The sequence below is a fragment of the Lutzomyia longipalpis genome, chromosome 4, assembly GCF_024334085.1.
Source record: "Lutzomyia longipalpis isolate SR_M1_2022 chromosome 4, ASM2433408v1".
NCBI lineage: Eukaryota > Metazoa > Arthropoda > Insecta > Diptera > Psychodidae > Lutzomyia > Lutzomyia longipalpis.
Genome location: NC_074710.1, coordinates 222069 through 243674, shown reverse-complemented (window position 1 = coordinate 243674; position 21606 = coordinate 222069). Strand labels below are relative to the sequence as shown.

Sequence of the window (21606 nt, the reverse complement as noted above, 5' to 3'; positions counted from 1 at the left end):
CAACTAATCAATATAATTTCATTAATTCCTCTAAAATGTAAAATTGAAAGGAAGTTAAAAGGATGTCGCGCAGGGATTGCGGAATTGAATTTTCCACTCACAACAGATTTTCTGCAGATTGTGGCTTCGGTGGTTTGACGAGCGGGAAATTAATGGTGGTGAAACAGGGGTGATGAAGAGTGTGGTAAAAGGAATGATTTTCAAAATGAAGAAATCACAATTATATTTTCTTATATATCCTCCCAAAAGCACGCGATGAAAACCACAATTCCCACACACACACACCTTTCTTATCTCACAGCCATTTGATAAATTATCGAATACCTATTCTTTCAATATAATTTAATTAGTGGCATTCCCCCCCATAGCTCCTTTTACCCTAGTCCTGGGGAATACGCCACTCCTTCGCACCAGCTAATTACAATTTACATAATTGACCCATTATATTGATAATTGGGAGAGGAATATTTTTTTTTCAATGAAGGGACTTTTTTATCATTCAAAAGTTTAATAAATTATTCCTTTAAAACCCCTCAATCAGATTTCTTAATTTTTATTCTAATTTTTGGGGAAAGTCTCGAAGATATTGATTAACTTGAAAAATGTAGATTTTAATAAAAGAATCCGTATTGCAAAAACAACATTTTGAAGCAACAGCGGAATTCACATAAAATCCCCCACAAATGCTATATAAATGCTGATTTGTTTAAGCCTCTGTAATGAAGACTTTAACGTACTTATGTTATGTACTATATGGTATTAAATCTCAAAAGGGAATTATTTGCACTGATGAGCATCAATTAATTACGTTGCATCAGTTGCAATGTGTGGAAATTTTCATGTAAATAGTACATTTTAGGAGTTTGTTGGTTGCTTTTAGAATGTACTAAAACTTTGAGATTTCTCCTTGTTTATTCTGAGAAGATTTCATTTATTATTTTATTTGAAAGTGTCTAAGAATTTAAAAATTTCCTTTTACAACAAAAAAATCATCTACCAATTTTCTCTCAATTTACTGTCCATTTGAACATTTTTCTTGGGTATTATACTATAGGAAGTTGATAAGAAAAATTCTCAATTTATCAATTTTGGTCATCAAAAGTGGGGTTTATGTGAATCAACTTGACTTTATTGAACTTGTTCTTCTTGTGTTTTTTTTTCTCCTTTCCTTTCTTCCTCCTGTGTGTCCAAGTAATGTCCATAAATCACAGAGGAAAGGTTCCCTTTTTTTTCTATCTTCTCCTTTACTAACCCTCCGTTTAGAGAGAGAGAGTGAAAAAAATGAACGTTCCTCTAAAAGGAATCTCTTGGAATAGAATAGATGCTGAAACTTTAAGTGACTCAACAAGATAATTTTAAACCCAATAAAAAAGCACTCAAAGTTCCTCTTATTCTTCATCAAATTCTGATAAAGTGGTTAAAGGATTTTCTTATATATGAAGGCACAATGAACCACCGCGACGATCCTAATCCTTATACGGTACTACGGTACCCTTCTCGTGTCATGGATGATGCGGAGGCTCGCATGCGGCTTTTGTGTTTCACTCTTTGTTTTTCCAAGCTACAAAAATTCAATTTTCTCTCTTTTACCGTCTCTCTCTCCCTCAATGGGGGATGATATCCATGAAATTCCCCGCGAAAATTGCTGAATGACAATCCTTGCTTGGTGGTGAAAAAAAAACTTTTTTTTTAATTTACAATTTCAACTCTTGCGTTCTTCTCATACACGTTAATTGAGAAAAAAAATACAACAAGTGATGTTTTATATTTTATATACCTATCTACATAATCTACATATATATATTTTTTCTGTGAGCTTTTTTTTTTGAGGAGGAACTTTCCACTCAAAAAATACAATAGATGCGGTACAGCGGAAAAAAAGTCCTGAGAGGATTGAAAATTTTCATTGTATCAAATTCGTGAGTGCGTGGGTGCGTGAGTTGTCCAAACTTACCATAATCTTGCACATTTAAACGTACAAAAAGGTTGCGTAATTCCCTTGTAGCCATCCAAGTAAAAAAAAACTGTCCTCATGTTCAACTTTTAGTGCTCTTTACCACCGTCATCATTATCATAATCCTCCGTGGATTGTAACAACAAACAGAGGAGATAAAAACAAAGAAAAATATTGCAAGGATCATGGTATAATAACGCTCAATATAGCCTCTCTGGTCGCTTGAATATAATTCTCTTCTTCATTTTTTTTTTCATATAAAGATGTTTTCTCAGAGACATCGTCTTTGGACTTTGATATGTTGCCACAAATTAGATTTTTATTAAAAGAAGGAAAGAAATCTATTATGTATTGATACGATCTATTAACGGAAATACTTTTTTGTTGCATAACGATTTACGTTTTCTTTTCTAACTTTGACGTTTTTTATTGTTTATTTATTTTTTTATTTGAATTTGACTTATTCTAACGATTGTCTCTCAAACATCCTATATTCTGATGTCCAGAATAGTTGAAAATTGGTTAAATTGAATTTATAATATTTTATCCATATAATATTGCTTTTATGCGAATAAAATTCAGTGCAAAATGAACATACCTACATAACAATACATATTTTGAGAGTTTTGATAGTTATGTATGAATTTTCCATTAGGTAATATTTTCTACCAGAGTATTTAAGTTGAAATAATCACCTTTAGCAAAACTAAAACTATGTATACAAGAGAAAATATTATAAATTAAATTTATGCTTTACACAACAGAATATTTCCCCATGGGAATACATTACGTACCTTTTGTAGAAAGCAAGAGGAGTTAATTATTATTATTATGTATTTCATTTAGTAAAAAAGTCGACTAATTCTTTAAGATTTTAATTCTTTATCTTAATTTAAAGTAGTAATTTTCATTGTTTAATTCGCTAATAAATCTGAAATTTTATTACTAAAAAAATATTTTTATGATACAATTTGAGGGCCTAATCTATATATTTTCGAATTAACTGATAAAATCTTTGAAAAACAATCTTCCCCCTCCGCACGCCATTTATTCTCCATTGAAATCATTTATCTAACACATCATCCTATACCAGTTCTAAAGATTTTTAAGGACACCTCATCATGTCTCTCTGCAAAGAGAATATTAAAATGATTACGAGCGTCGGTGCAGATGCTAAAATAGCCCCTAAATGCGAATGATGGAGCTGTGAAATGTAAACAATAGGACATTCTGCGGAAGCTCTGCAAGATGATGTGCGATAAAGAATTTTATGTCCTGCCCGCCAAATACTTTATATCCCCTCCTCTGAGGGGGTGAATTTTTTCCAATTTTATTCCCAACACCCTCACCCTCTCATTTTTATAGTTGTTTGTTTGCCACACAATGGGATTTTCTCGCAATGTGCTCCAATATATCGATAAATTTTCACAATTTCCCAACTTTATGCAGATATCGTCCAAAAATTGTGTGGTGGGGGTGAGGGGAGGAGGAGGTGGGAAATTCTTACCACCCACCACCTGAAAATCTCTTATTTGATTTTACACTTCCACCCCATTAGATATTTGGAATATAGGGCAACAGAACTTGTTGATATACTCTTTTCAACATTCTTCTCTCCCTGCATCCCCCCGCCCCTTCCTACTCTGTGAAAGAACTTCGTAAAACATTATCTTCTTTTCTCATATATGTATATAGAAGATGGAAAGAGGGGAATTTGTGGGAGGAAAGGGTATATATGGATTGTTTTTGTATGTGAAAATGCGCTCTCAACATTCACAAGAGTATCGTAACATCTAAGTATGACAACACCGAAAAATGATTCCAATAAAATCACACTTGTACGTCTCAAACTGATAAGGAGTGCCAGCGGACAAAAGGCGCGTTTATGCTGCACAAGATTGTCCATGAGAGGATTACTCATAGCAAGATAATTTACTTTTCATTTCAATTCGCATCCAATTTTATGATTCGCAAAACGAATAAATGTGTCTAAGGACACATTTTTTTGATAATTTAACATTTTTTTAATTGATAATAATTTCATGATGCCAAAAAGGAATAATCTCTTGTGCTACCAAGTGGTGTATTTTACTGTGACCAAAAGAAATTGATGAATGAAGGATTTTTTTAAATTAAAATTTTGCTATTTTTTATATTTTCTATATAAATAAAAGAACAATAAATTAAAGAAAAAATCATGCAGATCATTTTGTAAAATAATTATCAATCAATAGCCAAAGTTAAAACATACATATATTGGTCTAAACCAATATCCTGTCTTTTCTCCATCATATGAGAGTCCCAGGGGTGAGAAGGAGAAGAGGTGAAAAGGAAAACTCAAATGCGGGGAAAGCCAATCTGAGGAATTAGCAACTTTGCTGCAAATGGATTCTCCACATTTGATACCACCGCATTTCAAGGGGGTGTGTGTTTAATTATTCAGACACAAGTGCAAGTAATCAATGAAATTGATCGACTTTCCACCATTTCATTCCCCAATAAAGTCAGTAAACTCACATTGGCCATTTGCCCCCCTCTGTGATGAATTATCACGTTCATATTGTTTGGATGAGAGACATTGCTATTAAAGAATTTCTTAGCATTACTGCGGATGCAAATTGTATTGGAAAGTTTTGTTGCTCACAGAGGTGTACCAAAGGAAGGTGTTTGGAGGTGTCTGACATTCAGGCTTTTCTTTAAAGATCAAAAGAAATTATTTTTTATGCAAAATATTAAATTCTAATTTAAAAAAGTTTTTGAAACGTTAGAAAGAATCGATAAACATTTAAAAGAAACGTCAAACGTTAGAAGAAGAATGTCACACGTTTGTAAAAAAAAATGTCAAACGGTTTTCTAATCCATTTTCAACGTCTTTAGAATTTTAAAAAGAAAATCTCAAAACACCTCATTAAATTAAATTTCTGAGTAGAAACTAACACCCCTGTTGTTGCTGTCGTGTATGAATTTCTTGGGGTGAAAAATGACAAATATTTTTGGATATTTTCACCCCAAAAACTTTGACCCATTTCCTCTTTCTCTTGGTGATTTACTTTTTTGAAGCAATAACCCGAATAAACCTCATGAACTATTTGACTCTAATCCAAGTATAGCGTAATAATGATTTATCTACAAATAGTTTCGCCTTAAAGTCTCTCTGAAAATTTCGAATTTTAAGCCTTTTTAAGCAGATATTTCCTAATTTTTTTCTTTGTTAAATTTTGTCAAATTAAAGACATGAGACAAAGTTTGTTAAAAAAAAACATTCTTCTAAAACCCCTCATTGTGTTTGAATTATAATTAAATGCCAGTGATCTATATAGAGGATGTTTCGGCCTAATTAGGGTTCATTCTAGTGGATAATTTATACGCATGCATTCCCTGTAAATGTAATGTATTCCATTTTGCACCACATTTTAGACTTATAGTACCAATTCACATTATTAACTGTAGCTTAATTGAAACGCACCATCCCAAGAATTATATGCAAAATTATTGTGTTCAAAGTATTCAAATAATATCAATTATTTTCCATGGGATGTGTCCACCACCACCTCTATTAAATAAACAAAGAAAAACGTGTCTTTGAAATAGATCTATAGATTAATTTGCTTTTTTAAAAAAAAAAACTGATTAAAGCTTTTAGAACTCTGTGAGTGTTATGTACGTACATATGTTGCACGAATTTCCGGCAAAACTGTTTTACCAAAATATATATATACATCATAGTTTAGTTTAGAGATCATTCATTGTGAACTCCATGGATTAGTTTACACTTTTTTTATTTTTACTCACTTAGTTATGTTATTAATACCCTTAATACCTATCTGTTTCAATTTTAATTTTTAAGGTATGTATCTGGTTCATATTTACTTTAGCCTTTTTTTTCAAATAAGGTCATAACTTTATAGGGTCGAGGAAAAAAGGTTTCACTTGCATGAATGAATGTTTGATGTGAAAATCTTAATTTAATATTTTTTTCTATGGTTAATGCAACTCTTTTTTCCCTTCGAAGCTTTCAGAGCTTTTAGAGAGGATTTTTATGACTACACTGATATTTTCCGTAATTCAGTCTCTTGCGCTCTCTTTGACCCTTCGACTGACTCAATATATCAATTTCCTTTTCTGTCACAAAATATGGGATAAAAATGTATGGTGGAAATCACAATGAAAAGAGTGGAAATTTGATGTCCTTTGAGTGGATTTATCTGCTGAATTGATATTGACATCTCCGCGAGACATTTTCCTCCCAATACTTTCACAAGTTCCTCCCTCTCTCTCTCTCTCTCTCTCTCTCTCTCCCTTTCATCACTTCTTCAGCACAGCAGTGGTATGGTGCGTCGATGGACCGTCCATGCAGCACAACCATCAATCATGTTTCAGTGCCTTGTCTTTAGTGGATTATGAGAGGAGAAAAGATATAAAAATGTGAACGAGATGGTGAAAATGTGCCATTTATTCTTTCGCTGTTTTCCTCCTTTTTTTCTACTTTCTTTTATTCTCATCTCTTCCCGCAGATTTTCCACTATTACATATGATAGTCCCTCGCGATGTCATAAAGATTGTTATGTTGTATGTTAGTTTTTCCCTTTGCATCATGTGTATACACATATAATGATTTATTCACTTCTTGGCACCTTATTGGGGCTCACCCACGCGAAATTGAACTTTGCTGGTGGTTAAAGAAGAAAATATCATTGACTTTATTACTTGACTTTCTCGTTCTTCACCCTTCACAGTCAAATCACTTGAAGAGAAGAGCAAAATAATGTGAAATACTTTGGAAAATTTCATGACTTTGTTGCACATCTCTTTTTTTTTCATCTTTTTGGAATCTCACAGGGGGTTGTGGATCGATGGGGATGGGATGGTGGTGAGTGATGCGAATGATGTTTTTATATTGAAAAATCATCTGCAGTGTCGTTGAAAGGGTATTGTTGAATTTTTTTCACGAGATTTACTACGAAGCATCTCAGTTTGTTGCTATATAGGAGAGTGTGACGATTTATAGGGCAGTTTTTCTACATACAGACATATATACGAGTGTAGGGGGTGTTGTGACATCCCGAGGGCAGCACTAAACACATTGTAAAATGGAAAAGACGATTTCACCAAATGATGGGAATTGTAAGAAAGTTTTCTTTAAATAAAAAAAAAAACAACAGAGATAGGGAGGAAAATCTCTCTCTCTAGTTCAATGAGATTTATGCTTTAGAATATTGTAAAATATGTGAATAGTTCTCTTATCACAAAATGATGCAAACATTGACTTTATATAAGTGGAAATTATAAAAGAAATTCTTCAATTTAAAGTGCTTAACATTTGTCTTCTTTTCTTATTAGAATTTGAAAAGAAGTGAAGAATAAACTTGTTCTTAATGCATCGAGAAAATTATTATTTTTCACATAGAAGAAAATTTAAATTTAGCAAAATATAAAATAATTTTCTTTTATATTTTTTTCTGGTAGAAAATTTAATCCAATTATTTGCTGTGGGAGAAAGAAAAGTCTATAAGAACTTAAAAATATACCCCCAAAGACTTATCAACATAAAAAAGCGACATAGAGTTCAGTTTAGAGCCTTTTTTTTGTGAATTATACACCCCAAAAGAGCCAAAAGAGGCTTCTGAGTGTGTCATTAAAACCATTTAGGATTCACCCACGCACACACATTGTCTGAGCTTTTATCAAAAGTTTATTTTGTCGTTTTTTTTAACACCACAAAGTCACGGCACCTAATGAGATTATTGTTCTTTTGTCCATTCACACTTTTCTTCCCCACCTCCATGGTGCGGAGGAAAGAGATATTTTTCCATTCATACAATGAAAGTTCTTTTGACCATGATGGAAATATAGAATGATTTTCATGTGATTTTTAAATTAAATACTATCACAGCATCAACCACTCCCTCCGCTTCTCTTTTCTCCGCGTGGAAGACATTGAAAATTCCTTTCATTTTGTCTGGGATTCGCATAGAGATGGAGTCATCTCATGCTTATAATTGGGTGCAAAAGTGAAAAATAATAAAGTCAGCCTGACTCAATGGAGGATGGAAAATTACCCTAATTGGAATTAATGATATAATGCGAATGATGATTTGACAAATCTTTTGTAGAAGAGCCCTCACGCAGATTTTTTTTTCTCTTTATCTCGCATCATCCATCAATCACATTTCGCGCGGATTTATCATAAATCGCAAAAGGGAGAGATTTTAAAAGTTTTTTTTTTTAAATGAACTTTCGCCTCATGAGGCATTAACATGCTAAGGATTTAAGTGAAAATTTAGAACAATTTGAGGGCGTTCAATAAGGGATGATTTACAGCAATCTCCTCTGTCTGTGAGAGAGATTTAAATTAGGCACGATTTGCTTTGGAAAATTGTGGGACATTTCGAAGAAATTTTGTGTAATTTTAGTGCAAATATTCAAAACATTTTCATTGGCAAGACGCCTCTTGGAAATTTTTGCTTATAATAAAACTTTTCCCCAAATTCTATTTTATATCGCATAAAGGTACAAACTTCTCTATGAGAAATCAATTAAATTTCCATTCTTACATTTTCAAAACATATGTATGTGAAAGTGTATGAGGCACAAATATTAATGTCTTTTGTGTCATTGCTGCGCTTTATCTGCAATAACTCTCACATCCACTTATATCCCAGAAAAAAAAAGAATTAAAACGTTCACCCTAAATAAATGGTCGAGTGCAAGAATCCCTGGGATATTCTAGAGCTCTTTCAGCACATTTTTCCCGGGGTTCAAATGTCCCGCGGGATTTTGCTTTTAGCTGACCTTTTGTGGGGGTGGAAAAAGCCCTTTTGCAGTGTGGAGCTTTTAGCGTGTGTGTGTTTATGTGTTAAAATAAAGCTTTGGGACATGGGGTTTTGCTCTAAAAGAAAGTAAAAGGCACCACACACATGAAGTCTCTGCGACGTCGTTTTTATTATTACTAAACGAAAGTCTTTGATGTGAAAGCCCCCCCTGAGGCTATACTGGGGGAGCTGTACACACGCCACATCCCTTTGATAGTAATCCTTCCAATTGTCCATGGAGAGGCTATTAAGAATCCACATTTTTTCTTTTTCTTCTCACACCCACTGCCTTTTTTCCCCCTTTTCTTTCATCTACTAATAAATGGAAATCTTATGCGAGGGTGAAGAGAGAGAGATTGCTTTTTTGTCAATTATTGAGTGTCATTCTTCATTAAGATTCCATAAATTTTATTGCATTATACACTCACCAGAGAATATAAGTTCTAATATTACGTTAAAAGTGGAGGGAATTCATTGAATTTTCAAGAATTTATGCATTACTTTCACCATGATGATGGGTAAAAAGAAAATCATAAAGAAGTAAAAGATGGGAAATTTTTTTTTTTGAAGAAAAGTCGTGCGATTTAATACAAAAATTCAGATAATTTCTTCACAAAATCATGACAATTTTGTCGATTAACTTAATACCTAATCTGTCTTTTTTTTTTCTTTAATTTAATTGTCCTACAAATTCTACAATTTTTATCTAAATAAAATCTCTCTAACTCCTCGATCATTGATTTCTTTCTCATTTATTACAAAAATTTTTCATATTGTATTTAGATACCTTTCTTGTTTGTTAACATTTTCAAGAATTTCGGGATTGTTATCTTTTGGAATTCTTTATTAATCTATCTAATGTTTTTTTTTCCCTAACACTAACACCATTTTTTTTTCTTCGTGCACATTAAAAGAAAACTCGTTTTCCTTTCGAAGTCATTTTGAAAGAAAAAAAAATCAAGTGCAAAGAATTCTCTTCTCAAGAAGAATAAAAAGAAATCACAGATATATTAAAGAAGAATTAAAAAATTTCTCATTAGTGCGAGACAATTTTGTTAATTAAAAATTCTCTCCTTGTACCCAATGTTAAGGTACATTCGGTACATTACACACACACACGCGTGGATAAACCACGTGAGGGAGAAAAATAAAATTGAGAGAGAAAATTCCATCACAATGGAGAAAAATCTCAATGAAAATTCTACTTTTTGCAATTTATGATGTTTTCTTCACATTGCTTCTCATTCTTTTTTTCTCTTAGCCAGCAAACGCTAATTTAAACAATGTTTGTTACTAAAGAGGTTTATGGGCAGAGAAGAACTCGTCTTACATGCCAATTATATCTCACAAATTGGTAAAACACATCCATTAATGGAATATGAGTGTGGGTGGAAATTTTAACGAGAAAATGTCTCTTTTTTTTTAGGCTATGCTCAACCCCTTTCTTAGTTCTTCTAAATCGCAAACACACACTATTCTATGTTTATAATTTTTACGGTTTAAGAAGGAAACCTCTTTATCGCTTTATCCGACTTAATTTTCTTTTATATATACATTACTAAATATCTGGTAAACCCTTTATATTGTGCCTCTGCATTGAATCCTCATCAATACGTACCTTATTTTTTGCACACGTCGCTTCGTGAAATGTGTGCTCACCAATTTCTGGATCAGTCATATTGAGGCTTACGATGCTACCACTCTTCCGATGTTGCGTAGGATAGGGTGTACCGTAGGTCCGCTGAAGTGCATGCAATGACGTTGAGCTAACTGTGCGTTCCAAAATTTCTCCCCAATACTTCTCTGAAAGTCCCTCAATGTCTGGTCGTGGTGGTTGAGATTTAGGCGGTCCAGGTGGTACGGGTAGTGAAATAGGATCACACTCAGAACTTACACTACAGCAGCGTGATTTACGTGTTACGGGATCGTCACTTGTGCAGCACTAAAAAAAATTGCGGTTTTTTTTCAAAAAATTTTTATATTTCGAATTAAAAACTTACCCTAAATGTGAAAAATTCCCTTCCAATTCGACGAAAATGGGCATTAAGGAGCCAATAGAGGAAGGGATTCCAGAAACTATTACTCATTGCTGTCCACGTTACGAAAAAATCCAAAAATGGTGGAACCTAGAAACAAAATTGTTAACTTTAAAAAATAATGAAGACTCTCCTGAGGAGATGGAATTTTGCAAAAAGGGGCCGCTAAAATTAAAATTAATTGATTTGAGACTTTCAATTTTGGGTAATTATGTAGCACTTTTCTTCTCCTTTGTAGTTCCATCCATATACATTTTGTTATAACGAGCAAAAAATATTGCGCGGAAATTTAATTTTCACATTACAAATTGTAAATTAGAGAGATAGCAAAAGGAAGAGAAAACCTTTGATCCAGTACATGCTGCTACAACTTCCTGTATTGTCCATGGTGTCACCATTACGATAAAGCCTAGAGACATAGCGGCCATTGTACGGGATGTTGAACCACTCACTCGACGTTCCTGGTAAACGACAGTTGGCGCCTGAAAATAAATTAAATTTATTTTTACTATGTATTTTCCAATCTCATTAAACTTTCTATTTTAAATTCTTTCCCATCGAAATTGTTGAGATAAATAAATTAATTAATTAGCTTAAAATCGAGTTGTGTATATTCATTTTATTCTATTACAAATTTTAAAGTTTCGAGGGCTGCATTGTAAAACCGGCTAAGTCGGTGTGAGCTCCGAACCGACTTAGCCGGTTTTACAATGCAGCCCTCGGTTTATGTATGTTTAAAGGTAATGTTAAAAAATTTAATTCATTTCAATCAGAAGAAAAAGGATTAAAGATCGATATCAAAATCAATTTTTAGTAACAATTTCAATTTAAAACTTTTACAGCCTTTGCAGCATATAATATTGTAAGGTGAATAAAAATGGTGTTGGGATTTTCTTTTTCGTCAATCTCTTACTCCCATAAAAAGACAAGAGTGTAACAAAAATCAAATTCCCTCGGGGTAAGAAAATCAATTGAAATGTGCCAAAATATCAAGCTCTGCTTCCGCCCAAGAGACATTTCCTGGTAAAATTGGAACACTTTCACCTGATTTTTCAGGGGTGCAAAAAATCCCTTTGCATATCTCACTCCTGCTCACCCCAACTCAATTTACCTTTTTTTCTTGTTTGTGGAGGTGGATGGATAGAGTAGACAAAATCTATCTCTATAAAGGTAAAAGAAGCATGCGGTATACATGTATATTCAAGGGAAAGGCAGTGAGGGAGCTCACAAGTACGGTAGAGTAGAAAAAAAAATGAGATTTGTGATTGATTGACTCGATCTACTTAAGAGGGGATGGGAGGGTGGTGGGAATAATACATCAAGTCACCAACTATCACATCAATCTGCCCAACAGTCAAGGGGTCGTTTGATCTTTTAACCATAATATGTGGCAATAATAAATTAAATCAGAATGGGGATGATTTTTTCCCACATGTGGAGTGTGGCGAGAAGAAAGTTATGTGTGTATGTGTCTCCTAATGGTTGGAACATCAGGCACGAGCATGGGCACGAGCACAAGAAAAACCAACAACAGCAACAAAAATCCCCATACTGTGGGAATGGGAAAACTGAAGAGGATGCCTCATGAAAAACGAGTTTTTTTTCTCACCAATGATATTCCTCTTACAACATCAGAGAGAAGAAAATTCTCCCCAAACCACCATCATGTACCATTTATTATTATCGATATGGGGAACAAATTTAGATAGTATGGCACTGGGCTGGTGAACTTTTGGCGTATTTGTGTGGTGGGCTATCAAAAAGAGAAACTTTCTAGTTTGTGTGTATGTGATTAAAAAAAAAACCCTCAAACGAAGAAAGGGCTAAAAGACGTAGCAGAAGAGCGAGCAATAAAATTGTCCTGAATGGAATTTATTGATGTTACCACCGACTTCCAAACCCCCAATCTCCCCGCACTCTCCCATCCCCCCCGCCAAGAGCCCCCTTCGTGCAAAATTGTCGTCTTGCCCATTAATGGCAAATCGAAGCGAAGAAACTCAATTATCATAAAATATGTGCAACCACCCGGCGCCTCCACTCAAAAGAAATTGACGAAAAAAAAACACTCGGTAGAGTGGCGGGAATGTGACGTCAGACACACCCCCGTGCACCCCACCCCTCGCGGTAATTATCACCTTCCACCAATTAATTGACATTCACATCCGCCCCGGCGCAATTTCAATTAATCGCTCTCGTGTGAGAAAAACGCCGCGTAAATTGCTCCAAAGTGCTGAAAACCCCGGGCAAGTGGAAATGGCGAGGGGTGGGGTTGAGGGTCGGGGAAGGTGGCATGTTACCGCACAAATTTATTTATGGGACAGCGTATTTGGAAATTTTCCACACAATTTGCTTCTATGAGGAAAATCAACGGTGAAGTCAATGCATTAACACAAAGTTTTCCTCTTATATATGTACCAATTTTCTACTAGTTTTTGTGCAGCTGCATGTTTTGCTAGCTATATAGAAAAATTTTTCATGTATTTTCAAAAGAGCAAAAAATTAATTTAAAATGAGTTTTCTAAAAAAGAATAATAAAATAATTTGTAACCTATTTTACAGATAGAATATTAGGACAGTATGGGCTTAATTCTGATCTTTTAGTGTCTTTTTCAATCGACATAAAACAGTTAAGACAAAATGAAAGAAATTAAGGGAATAATAAGCTTATTAAATGGACTTTAAAAGGATTAATTTAAGAATATTTTTACACCTATTAGACTACTTATGTATCAGATAAACTTTATATTTAATTGGGTAAGATTAAGATATAAATTATTTTCTTTATGTCCTTACTAACCTTCTCTGTGATAACCGTAATATTCGTCTGAGTCTGTGGTGTTTCCGGAGGTGATTTTGCTGCATCAATTGTAAACCTCAGGCGACTCGCGTGAAAACTTGAGCCGTAGCAGTACATGAGCACCATTGTGGTAGGGAAGTAGAGGGCACAAGTGGCAAGAATACGAAATGAGGCTCGACTGTAAAAAGGCTCACACGCCAAAAGGCCCGTTGCATTGTAGTAGTAACCTGAAGAAGATCCAAAACAAATTTAATTTAAATAAATTCCTTTACAAAAAGCTGTTTCAATAGTTAAGAGATTGATTATTACCTTTAGGTAGTACTAGCATTCCGAATACTGTTAAACATACAATCCATGCCACACTCAGCATTAAAACGCATCCCTACAGAGTAGAAAAATAAAAGATTTTTTTTTTATAACAATGAATTGCAATTCAGCTGAAAGATTGGACAGAGAAGATTCATTAAAGTTATTCTATCAGGTACATCATGTGCAATTGTTGAAGAAGAAATTCCCATGACAGTAGAGGCTATATGTGCTATGTATGATAGCAAAGTCTCGGAGAGTTGTGTGAAGTTAATTAGAGCACCAAGACGATAAATTTAAGATTTATGAGAGAGAGAGGACAGTGTGGAATTTAGAATATCTTTGTGGGTAGAAGTTTATTGTGTTGTAACAAATCTATATTGCATTCCATATAACCATCCTCACTAACCCCTCACATAAGTGTGGTAACACTTTTCTTTAAAGTTAGAAAACGCCAACATCAAAGTCACAAAATGCCACGGAAGTTACCGTTTTAACGACAATTTATGTGACTTTGTTTAGTGAAAATGGAATAATAGTGTGGTGTCGAAAAGAATGGAAAGCTAGCACCTTCATAAGAAAATAATGTAATAGGTACCAACTATTTTACTATAGTCTTAAAGAGTTGTCGACAAGAAGGCACAAAGTCATAAAGGAGTCTCATGTTTAGTAAATGCCTAATTTCTGATTCAAGAGCTATTAGCTCAAAAGGTCATACATAACATACATGTCTTACTACATACTTACCATCCATTATATTCACTCTAATAATTTATAGGGTAATTGCATCACAAAATCATCACATTAAAGGAAAATTTTTACTTTTTTGCAAAAAATAGTACTGAAATTACTTAATAATAATAAATCTTTTTTTTCTAAGATTTTAAATAACTTAGATTATAAACGTTTAAACGTTTTCTTTTTTACAACGTTAGAACTCCTTTTAATTTTAATTCTTAGGGTACTTGGGCACCCAAACACCCTCACTGGCTACACCCCTGTTTACGATGTAGTCACCTGGCGTCTCCATTGCATTGCAAAATAAGCAATAATTCACAATGAGAGAGCTACATTTCCTCAGCTATATTGAGCTAGAAACTATACCAGAGAGTATAAGAGATTGCTTCCGTATACAGCTCAACTACACCACAGTGTCGTCTCTTAGAATTCCCTGCATGAAATTTCATTAATCCATTCTTAGTTTAGTGGTAAGTTGGGGTAGTGAAAAATCAGACTTTCATTGTGTTGTGATGATCGGGAGTAAAAGGGGGGATTTATCAGGCATTTCCATTGTCATCTGCTGAAGAGGAAAATCATTATCGGCATGCAAGACGGTGAATTGCGATTTGGGACCCATATCTCAGGGCCATCGGACATCTTTTTTTTTCCTTTGCTCCTCCACATGGAGATGTCTCCGCTTATCTCTTCCCTGCACGAGACACTATAGGACCAAATACATCGGTGTAAGAAGTTATCTATATGTATACGATGGCATGAAAATGGGTTTTTCTTTAGCCCATTTCCCTATAGAGATCAAAATTATCCCTAAACTCCCTCCTCGTCGTTTCATCACTTGTGAGGGGTGGGTGAGAATTTTCTCAGTGTTGTGCGAAGAAAATCATCATGAAGAATTCCAGTGAAAGTGTTTGTCTTGTCAACTTCTCTCCTCTTTTTTTTCCTTCTTCATCCATCCTTCCTTGTGGAACGCGCATTATCCTTCTCCTACAAATGCCGGAAACTCAACGAAGGGATGTAAAACAGAAAGACATTCTCTTGTACGGATGGGGGGAAGGGATGATTTGGATAAAAATCTTCTAGCTCCACAAATAAGTGTGAGACATCATCTTCAAGAGCTAATATTGACTGCGACTTTTATCTTTCTGGTATGTATAAAATACCACTCGATGTCGGTCGGAATTGCAGATGGTATCCCACACCCCACACACCCCATCCCCAGGAGAGAGCTCTCTCACTGTCTATATGTACATATGTGTTAGCTTGAGGGACCATTCTTTTGTTGGAATAAAGTGTGCTGATTCAGCAACAATTGGGAGGCGTACCGTCAATATTTAACCAAAAACGCCGGAAAACTATCATGTTTCAGATGGGGGTTCATCCATTTATTTCACTGTCACGACCGACACTCCCGGAGATCCCTTTTATTTTTTCATCTCCTGCACCGCACAAACATCCCAAAAGTTCAGCTCATTTTGTGCAACCACAGAGACACCACACCACATTCCTCGTGAAAAAAGAGTTTGATGTGTAAACATTAGAGCAACTCGTGCTATGTGTGCTTTTGGGGTGATAAAAAAAGGAATAGTTTAGGAAGAAAAAGAAGGAAAATTAGATTTTTGCATTCCCTTTAAATGCTTTTCCTTAAAATTTTTCTTTGTACCTATTCACCCTTGTAAATTAAAAAAAATGTAAAATGTATTGGAATTATCAATATAATTCGTTTAATTATTTAATCGATTTAATCAATTAAAAAATATATGTATATAAAAAATCTAAGATAAAAATTAATTCTATCTTTAATCCTGCAGATAAGGATTTATGCTAGGTAATCAATTTAAAATAAGCCCAGCTCATTACTAATAGATTTTCAATAATATTTTAGAAATAAAAAAATCCTGTCAACTATTTTCCTCATCTGCAGCATCTTTAATATATTTTCTAGTAACAACCATTTAATGTTTATTTACCAATTGTATTTATTTCTCTGTCGTCACATGTCTTCATCCACCTCCCCCCCCCCCCCTTTGTTTTATCACAGAAATCTCTCAACAGTGTGATTTTCATTTTGTTTTGCCCCAAACGAAAATTGGTCGTAAATCAACATCTTTTCTCATTCATATGCTCTTGTTTTGTCGCCAATACACGAAACGTTTTTCCCCACAATTTGCCATCCGCAAAATGGATTCAGCACACCAACCAAGTTGAGGGAAAGAGGAGTATATGTATGGAGGTCAAAGCCACAATGATGAGGGCATGAGATGAGGCCAAGGGGTATGAAAGGGGGTAGAGAGAGAGATGGGCCTTTGGAGCGTCACCAAAAGATTTTCTACAAGAGAGGCGAAATATGCGAAATTGGGTGAAATGTAAAAGGGTGGTGTGGGGGGGGGGAAAGGAGACTATATAGACGAAAATTCCGTCAACGGCTTTTCCAAATAACATTACCACCAATGTCGTGGTGGCTATGGGGGAATGGGATGAAAGCAACGCGATGGCCTCTGAGATGGTAAAATTGGTGAAAGATTCCTGCAATCCTGTGGAGGCTTTTCATGCTCCAATTCATGGAGAAATTGCACCCTGATAAATGACTCACTTCCACCAATGGACGGTCTCTTGGACACCATCCAAAGTTCCATGCGACAGGCATTTGCATGCCACATGGGGTGGTCCAGGAGACTCCCTAAAGTGCCAATGCTTGCTGACTGCCATCTACCCTTATGTACATTTGTATAAAGACATTCCAAATATACACGTTCTTCCTACGTAAAATCCCTTTCTTTATAGGTAGGTATATCATTATTCCTTCGAGTATCGTGTGAGATAGACTTTGCAAATTTTCCTAAGCCTATGAAAAAGATAGGTAATAAATAAACTAAAAATCTATAATTTAATTTAAAGGACACCAAAAATTGTTGCAAATTGCATTCAAATTAGCAGCTATTCGCTTTTACCAACATTTAACTATCATTTAATCATTTGATGTATGTTTTAGGATACAAGGATTGTTCTAACGTTAGAAGCTTCTTTTCTATCACCTGACATTAATTTCCTTAAGCATAACGTTTTTTTTTTCTAATGTTTAGAGTTACTTTTTCAACATTTGAACATCTCATTTTTAATATTTTTCATTAAAAATATTTGTCAATACATTTAAGAGAAAAGAAAAGATTAGAAATTTTTCCCCACTTGGAGTATAAAGCCTAAAACATTCTTCCTTTCTTCTTAAAGTTCAATTCTTCAGCAAGATATATCTAATGCCCCATTTTACGCGCAATCAATCCCGCCACGTGTTAAACCTTTTGTATCCTGGCTGAATGCGAATCACAATGCGGTGTAAAGTATGAGGGGAGAGAGAGAGGGGAGCCCACGAAGCTTTTCCCAGACACAACGAGGAGTGTCCCGGCGTCGAAGGATCGTAAATTGCCACCGCAACGTTGGGTTTTGTTGTTGGTGCTTTCGTGGCGCAATGTATTTACTTTTTGGTCTCACGATGGGACGCTTGGAATGTGCATTTGGCATCTCTCATCCCTCCGACATCTTACCCGCTTGGAATTTCACCCCTGAAATTCCAACCATTTCGGATTGGGGGTAAAATTTATATATTTTCTACATGACATCAATATTAATTGAACTCTTTTTGTTCTCCAATTTTTATTCTCTCGCACTTTTTTTTTAAATAAAAAAGATGAATTGAAGCTTTTTTTATGCTCTACACAGAACGCTTTTGCCTGGCCTCTGTATTGTCTACATATTTTTTCTATCATAAGCAAATTGCAGATTTTTTTTTCATTTGCCTCGCTATATACTTCCATGTATATACTTTTCTTTTAGTATGATTTTATGTATATATACATATACTAAATCTGCCCGATTACCTCTGAAATTTAACACCAAAATTGCAAAGTGGTTAGTTGACTCAATTAATTTTAGGTGGTCATTTAGTGCTCTTTATTGCTTTTAATTGAACATTAATAAACCCACACGAATTTGTTAAATGAACTTTCACCCATTCCACGCAACACTTCCCAAAAATAGACAATGACAACCAATTCATCAACTCTGTGGGAATTCTAGGAAAGTTTTGTTGTGTTATTGATCCTACGGGGTTAACTTCAAAACACTCCTGTTTACCATTTTGGTCACACTACACATACATAGGTGTAGGAAAACTTCATGAATGGCATGCGGTCACATAACACAGAATGGGTCTCAATCTGCAAACTATAGGAAAAACAGGAGGATACTCCACGAAGCGCAATTAGTGTTAATTAATGTGCAATCAGCAGTATATTACCAGCAATCGATTGTGAAAGTGTGGCACTTGGGATGTCTTGTGTCAAGCAATTTTGCCTGATTACGCACCTCTTATCGTACATAATAATAAATTTTATCTCTTATCGCTAATACGTGCTTGCTATGGAAATGCGCGAGGATTTGTGATTTCAGTGTCAATTAATCGTTACAACATTACTTGCGTGCTTGTGTGATGAAGTGTTCGAGGAAATCATGCCGAGAGCTGTGGGATCGCTTTCAAAAGCTCAAAGGCAATGACAATCACGCTGATATTGTATTCATTCTCCATCCACATGAATTGAAAATTCCTGCACACAAATTAATTCTCTCACTCGCAAGTACGCGCTTTTTGAGAGAGTTTTCGGAGAATCATGTAAAGAGCACGGAGAAAGAAGGTAAGTACCTACTGTAACACATCTTATTATAGCGGGAAATTAACAAAGTTCGGTTTAAGCTTAAAAAATCAAAGTTTGACTTAAAAACCTAAACCGCACTTTGTAGAAAATTTAATATAAATTATAATATATTAATCTTAAAGGTTTTTTCGTACTATGTATCCCATTTTAGTATATCAACTAACAGACATAGATCCTCAACTATTTGATGCCTTTCTCACCTTCATCTACACGGCAGACGTGGAATTATGTCCGGAAATTGCCTTTGGGCTGATTAAATTGGCGAAAATGTACGAAATGGATGAGCTGAGGGAAATTTGTACGAACTACATCCTCGAGACACTCAATGAATGCAACATTTGGACATACTTTGGTCACTCTGTGGATATGCTGGACGAAGATGGTGGGGGTTTACTCAGAAACAAGTGCCTTGACTTCATCTCTAATTCCAACGGTGGTATCTTCAATCAACCCAGCTTCTTGGGGGTGCCTCGGGGTGGCATCAAATTGCTACTAGCGTTGGAATCAATTAGAGTGACTGAAAGTGAATTGCTCGAGGTAATAATTAAGTGGATTGATTCTCACACTGCTGATGGGCAAAGACAACGACGACGTGAACATCTCGGTGATTTACTGCATCTCATCCATTTTCCCACAATGTCCTCCACGGAGTTTAGTCGTCTTGTGCACAAATATCCAGATATTCTAACGGATGAAGAGGTGCGTGAAATATTGCTGGCCATTTCGGAAGTTCCCAACACTCCTTGTACATTTCCCCGACACCCTCGAATGCGCTTACCAAGAATTCTATCCAATGGAAGCTCCCACCTTAGGATTGTCTTTCAATTCAACAATATTTCAGAAGCTCTGGAAAAATCGCAAGACTTGGGGATTACATTCAAAATGCAAAGTAAGGAGGAAACTTTTGTGTCTGGTATTGGAATTCTTGTTGATCACCATTTTGATCAATCAATTCATGGAAAAATTTGTGTTCAAATTAACACAGACTGTGGATGGAAGGATGATTCATTTCCATCCATTGAGGGAGGTCATCAATTGAATCATGGGAATAAATACAAACTTCTCTTTCTCGTATTTGAGGAAATTGTAAAGATTACACCTCTTATGTGGTACAAAATTACCTTATCTACCAATTGCGATAAAGTGTTGCGAGTTGAGGGGAAATTTTGTGAGACAGTGAAAATGAGTGAAACGGAAAATGTGAAATTCATCAGGCAACATAAGAGTAGCAGCATTCCTTTGATACTTTTCAAGTAGAGCTTTGCAACAATATAGGAATTTTCTCTTGTTGCTGTTATTGATGAAGTTTTTCAAGGAGTTGTGTGCAACTTTATACTAGATTTGGTTTTGTATAACATTTTGAATATTATAATTAGTGGTTAATAAAGAAGTCAATAAGCCTTTACTCAGAGAGCCATATGTTAAGGAGCTTTTCCTTAAATTAAAAAATTTAATAATGAAGAAATGAAAGGTGGTAGAACTTTTTTTTTTCAAAAGCATTAGAAGTGTTAATTGGAAGCTCTGTGTGAATATCACAATAGACATCAGGGTTACTTTTATATGTACCATCCACCGAAGAATGAATTTCAAATACATTCACTACAGCATTTTGTGATAAGAATCACAATTCGTTGTGCACAGATGGTGAATGTAGGAGTCACGATTCTTCATCTTTCTCTCCTCATCTGGATTGGACATTCGCTTGCGTGTTGGAATGAAATTGTCTTTCTCATCACTATGGGGTACTTTTCAATGTGCAATCACATCGTTCAATCCCGAAGGGAACGAGAGGCGGAAACAGGGAGAAGTATGAGGAAATGGTGGAAGACAAAAAAAAATAAGAAGAAACCATGAGACAATCATAAAATCTTTACACATCCCTTCCTGTGTGCAATGTCTTCCAACAAGGAATTGAGGACATTGGAAATGGGACGCTGAACTATTTCTCTCTCATCCTCTCCTCCTCAATATAGTACAGTTAGTTATAAGAAGTTTTTCCATCCTGCAGGATATGAGACACACTCACAGGATGTCCTGAATTTCCTCCAGAAAGCATATTTTCTGGGTGTTAGATCCCCCATACCCAAATAGAGGGAGTAAAGGAATGAGGGGGGGGGAGGGGTTGTTGGGCCGAATCTACATGATTTATAAAATTCCAAATTCACCACCATACTAGAATTTCATTTTAAACTATCCCTCCCTAGCTAACGCAGTTTATAAGGATGAAAAAAGGAGAGGGTGAATTATAAATAAAAAA

The 21606-nt window shown here is 35.1% G+C and overlaps 2 protein-coding genes across 5 annotated transcripts in view; one reads left to right on the top strand and one right to left on the bottom strand.

Moving 5' to 3' along the window:
- Positions 1-6568: 6568 nt before the first annotated feature.
- Positions 6569-21606, bottom strand: part of LOC129794585 (trace amine-associated receptor 1) — a 115371-nt gene continuing 100333 nt past the window's right edge. For 3 of the 4 annotated variants that reach the window (XM_055835371.1, XM_055835372.1, XM_055835373.1), the window contains 5 exons: positions 13909-13981; positions 13600-13826; positions 11147-11284; positions 10767-10892; positions 9322-10708 (listed from right to left, as the gene is read on the bottom strand). In XM_055835371.1, the coding sequence (XP_055691346.1) occupies positions 10325-10708; positions 10767-10892; positions 11147-11284; positions 13600-13826; positions 13909-13981 (948 nt within the window). In that variant the 3' untranslated portion in view covers positions 9322-10324. Of the gene's footprint in view, positions 6624-9321; positions 10709-10766; positions 10893-11146; positions 11285-13599; positions 13827-13908; positions 13982-21606 lie in introns of those variants that run through there. The other variant, XM_055835374.1, reaches the window with a different exon arrangement.
- Positions 19101-20760, top strand: LOC129794588 (BTB/POZ domain-containing protein 2-like). The gene is made up of 2 exons (XM_055835379.1): positions 19101-19328; positions 19501-20760. The coding sequence occupies exons 1-2, from the start codon at positions 19127-19129 to the stop codon at positions 20604-20606; spliced, it is 1308 nt and encodes a 435-aa protein (XP_055691354.1). The 5' UTR covers positions 19101-19126; the 3' UTR covers positions 20607-20760.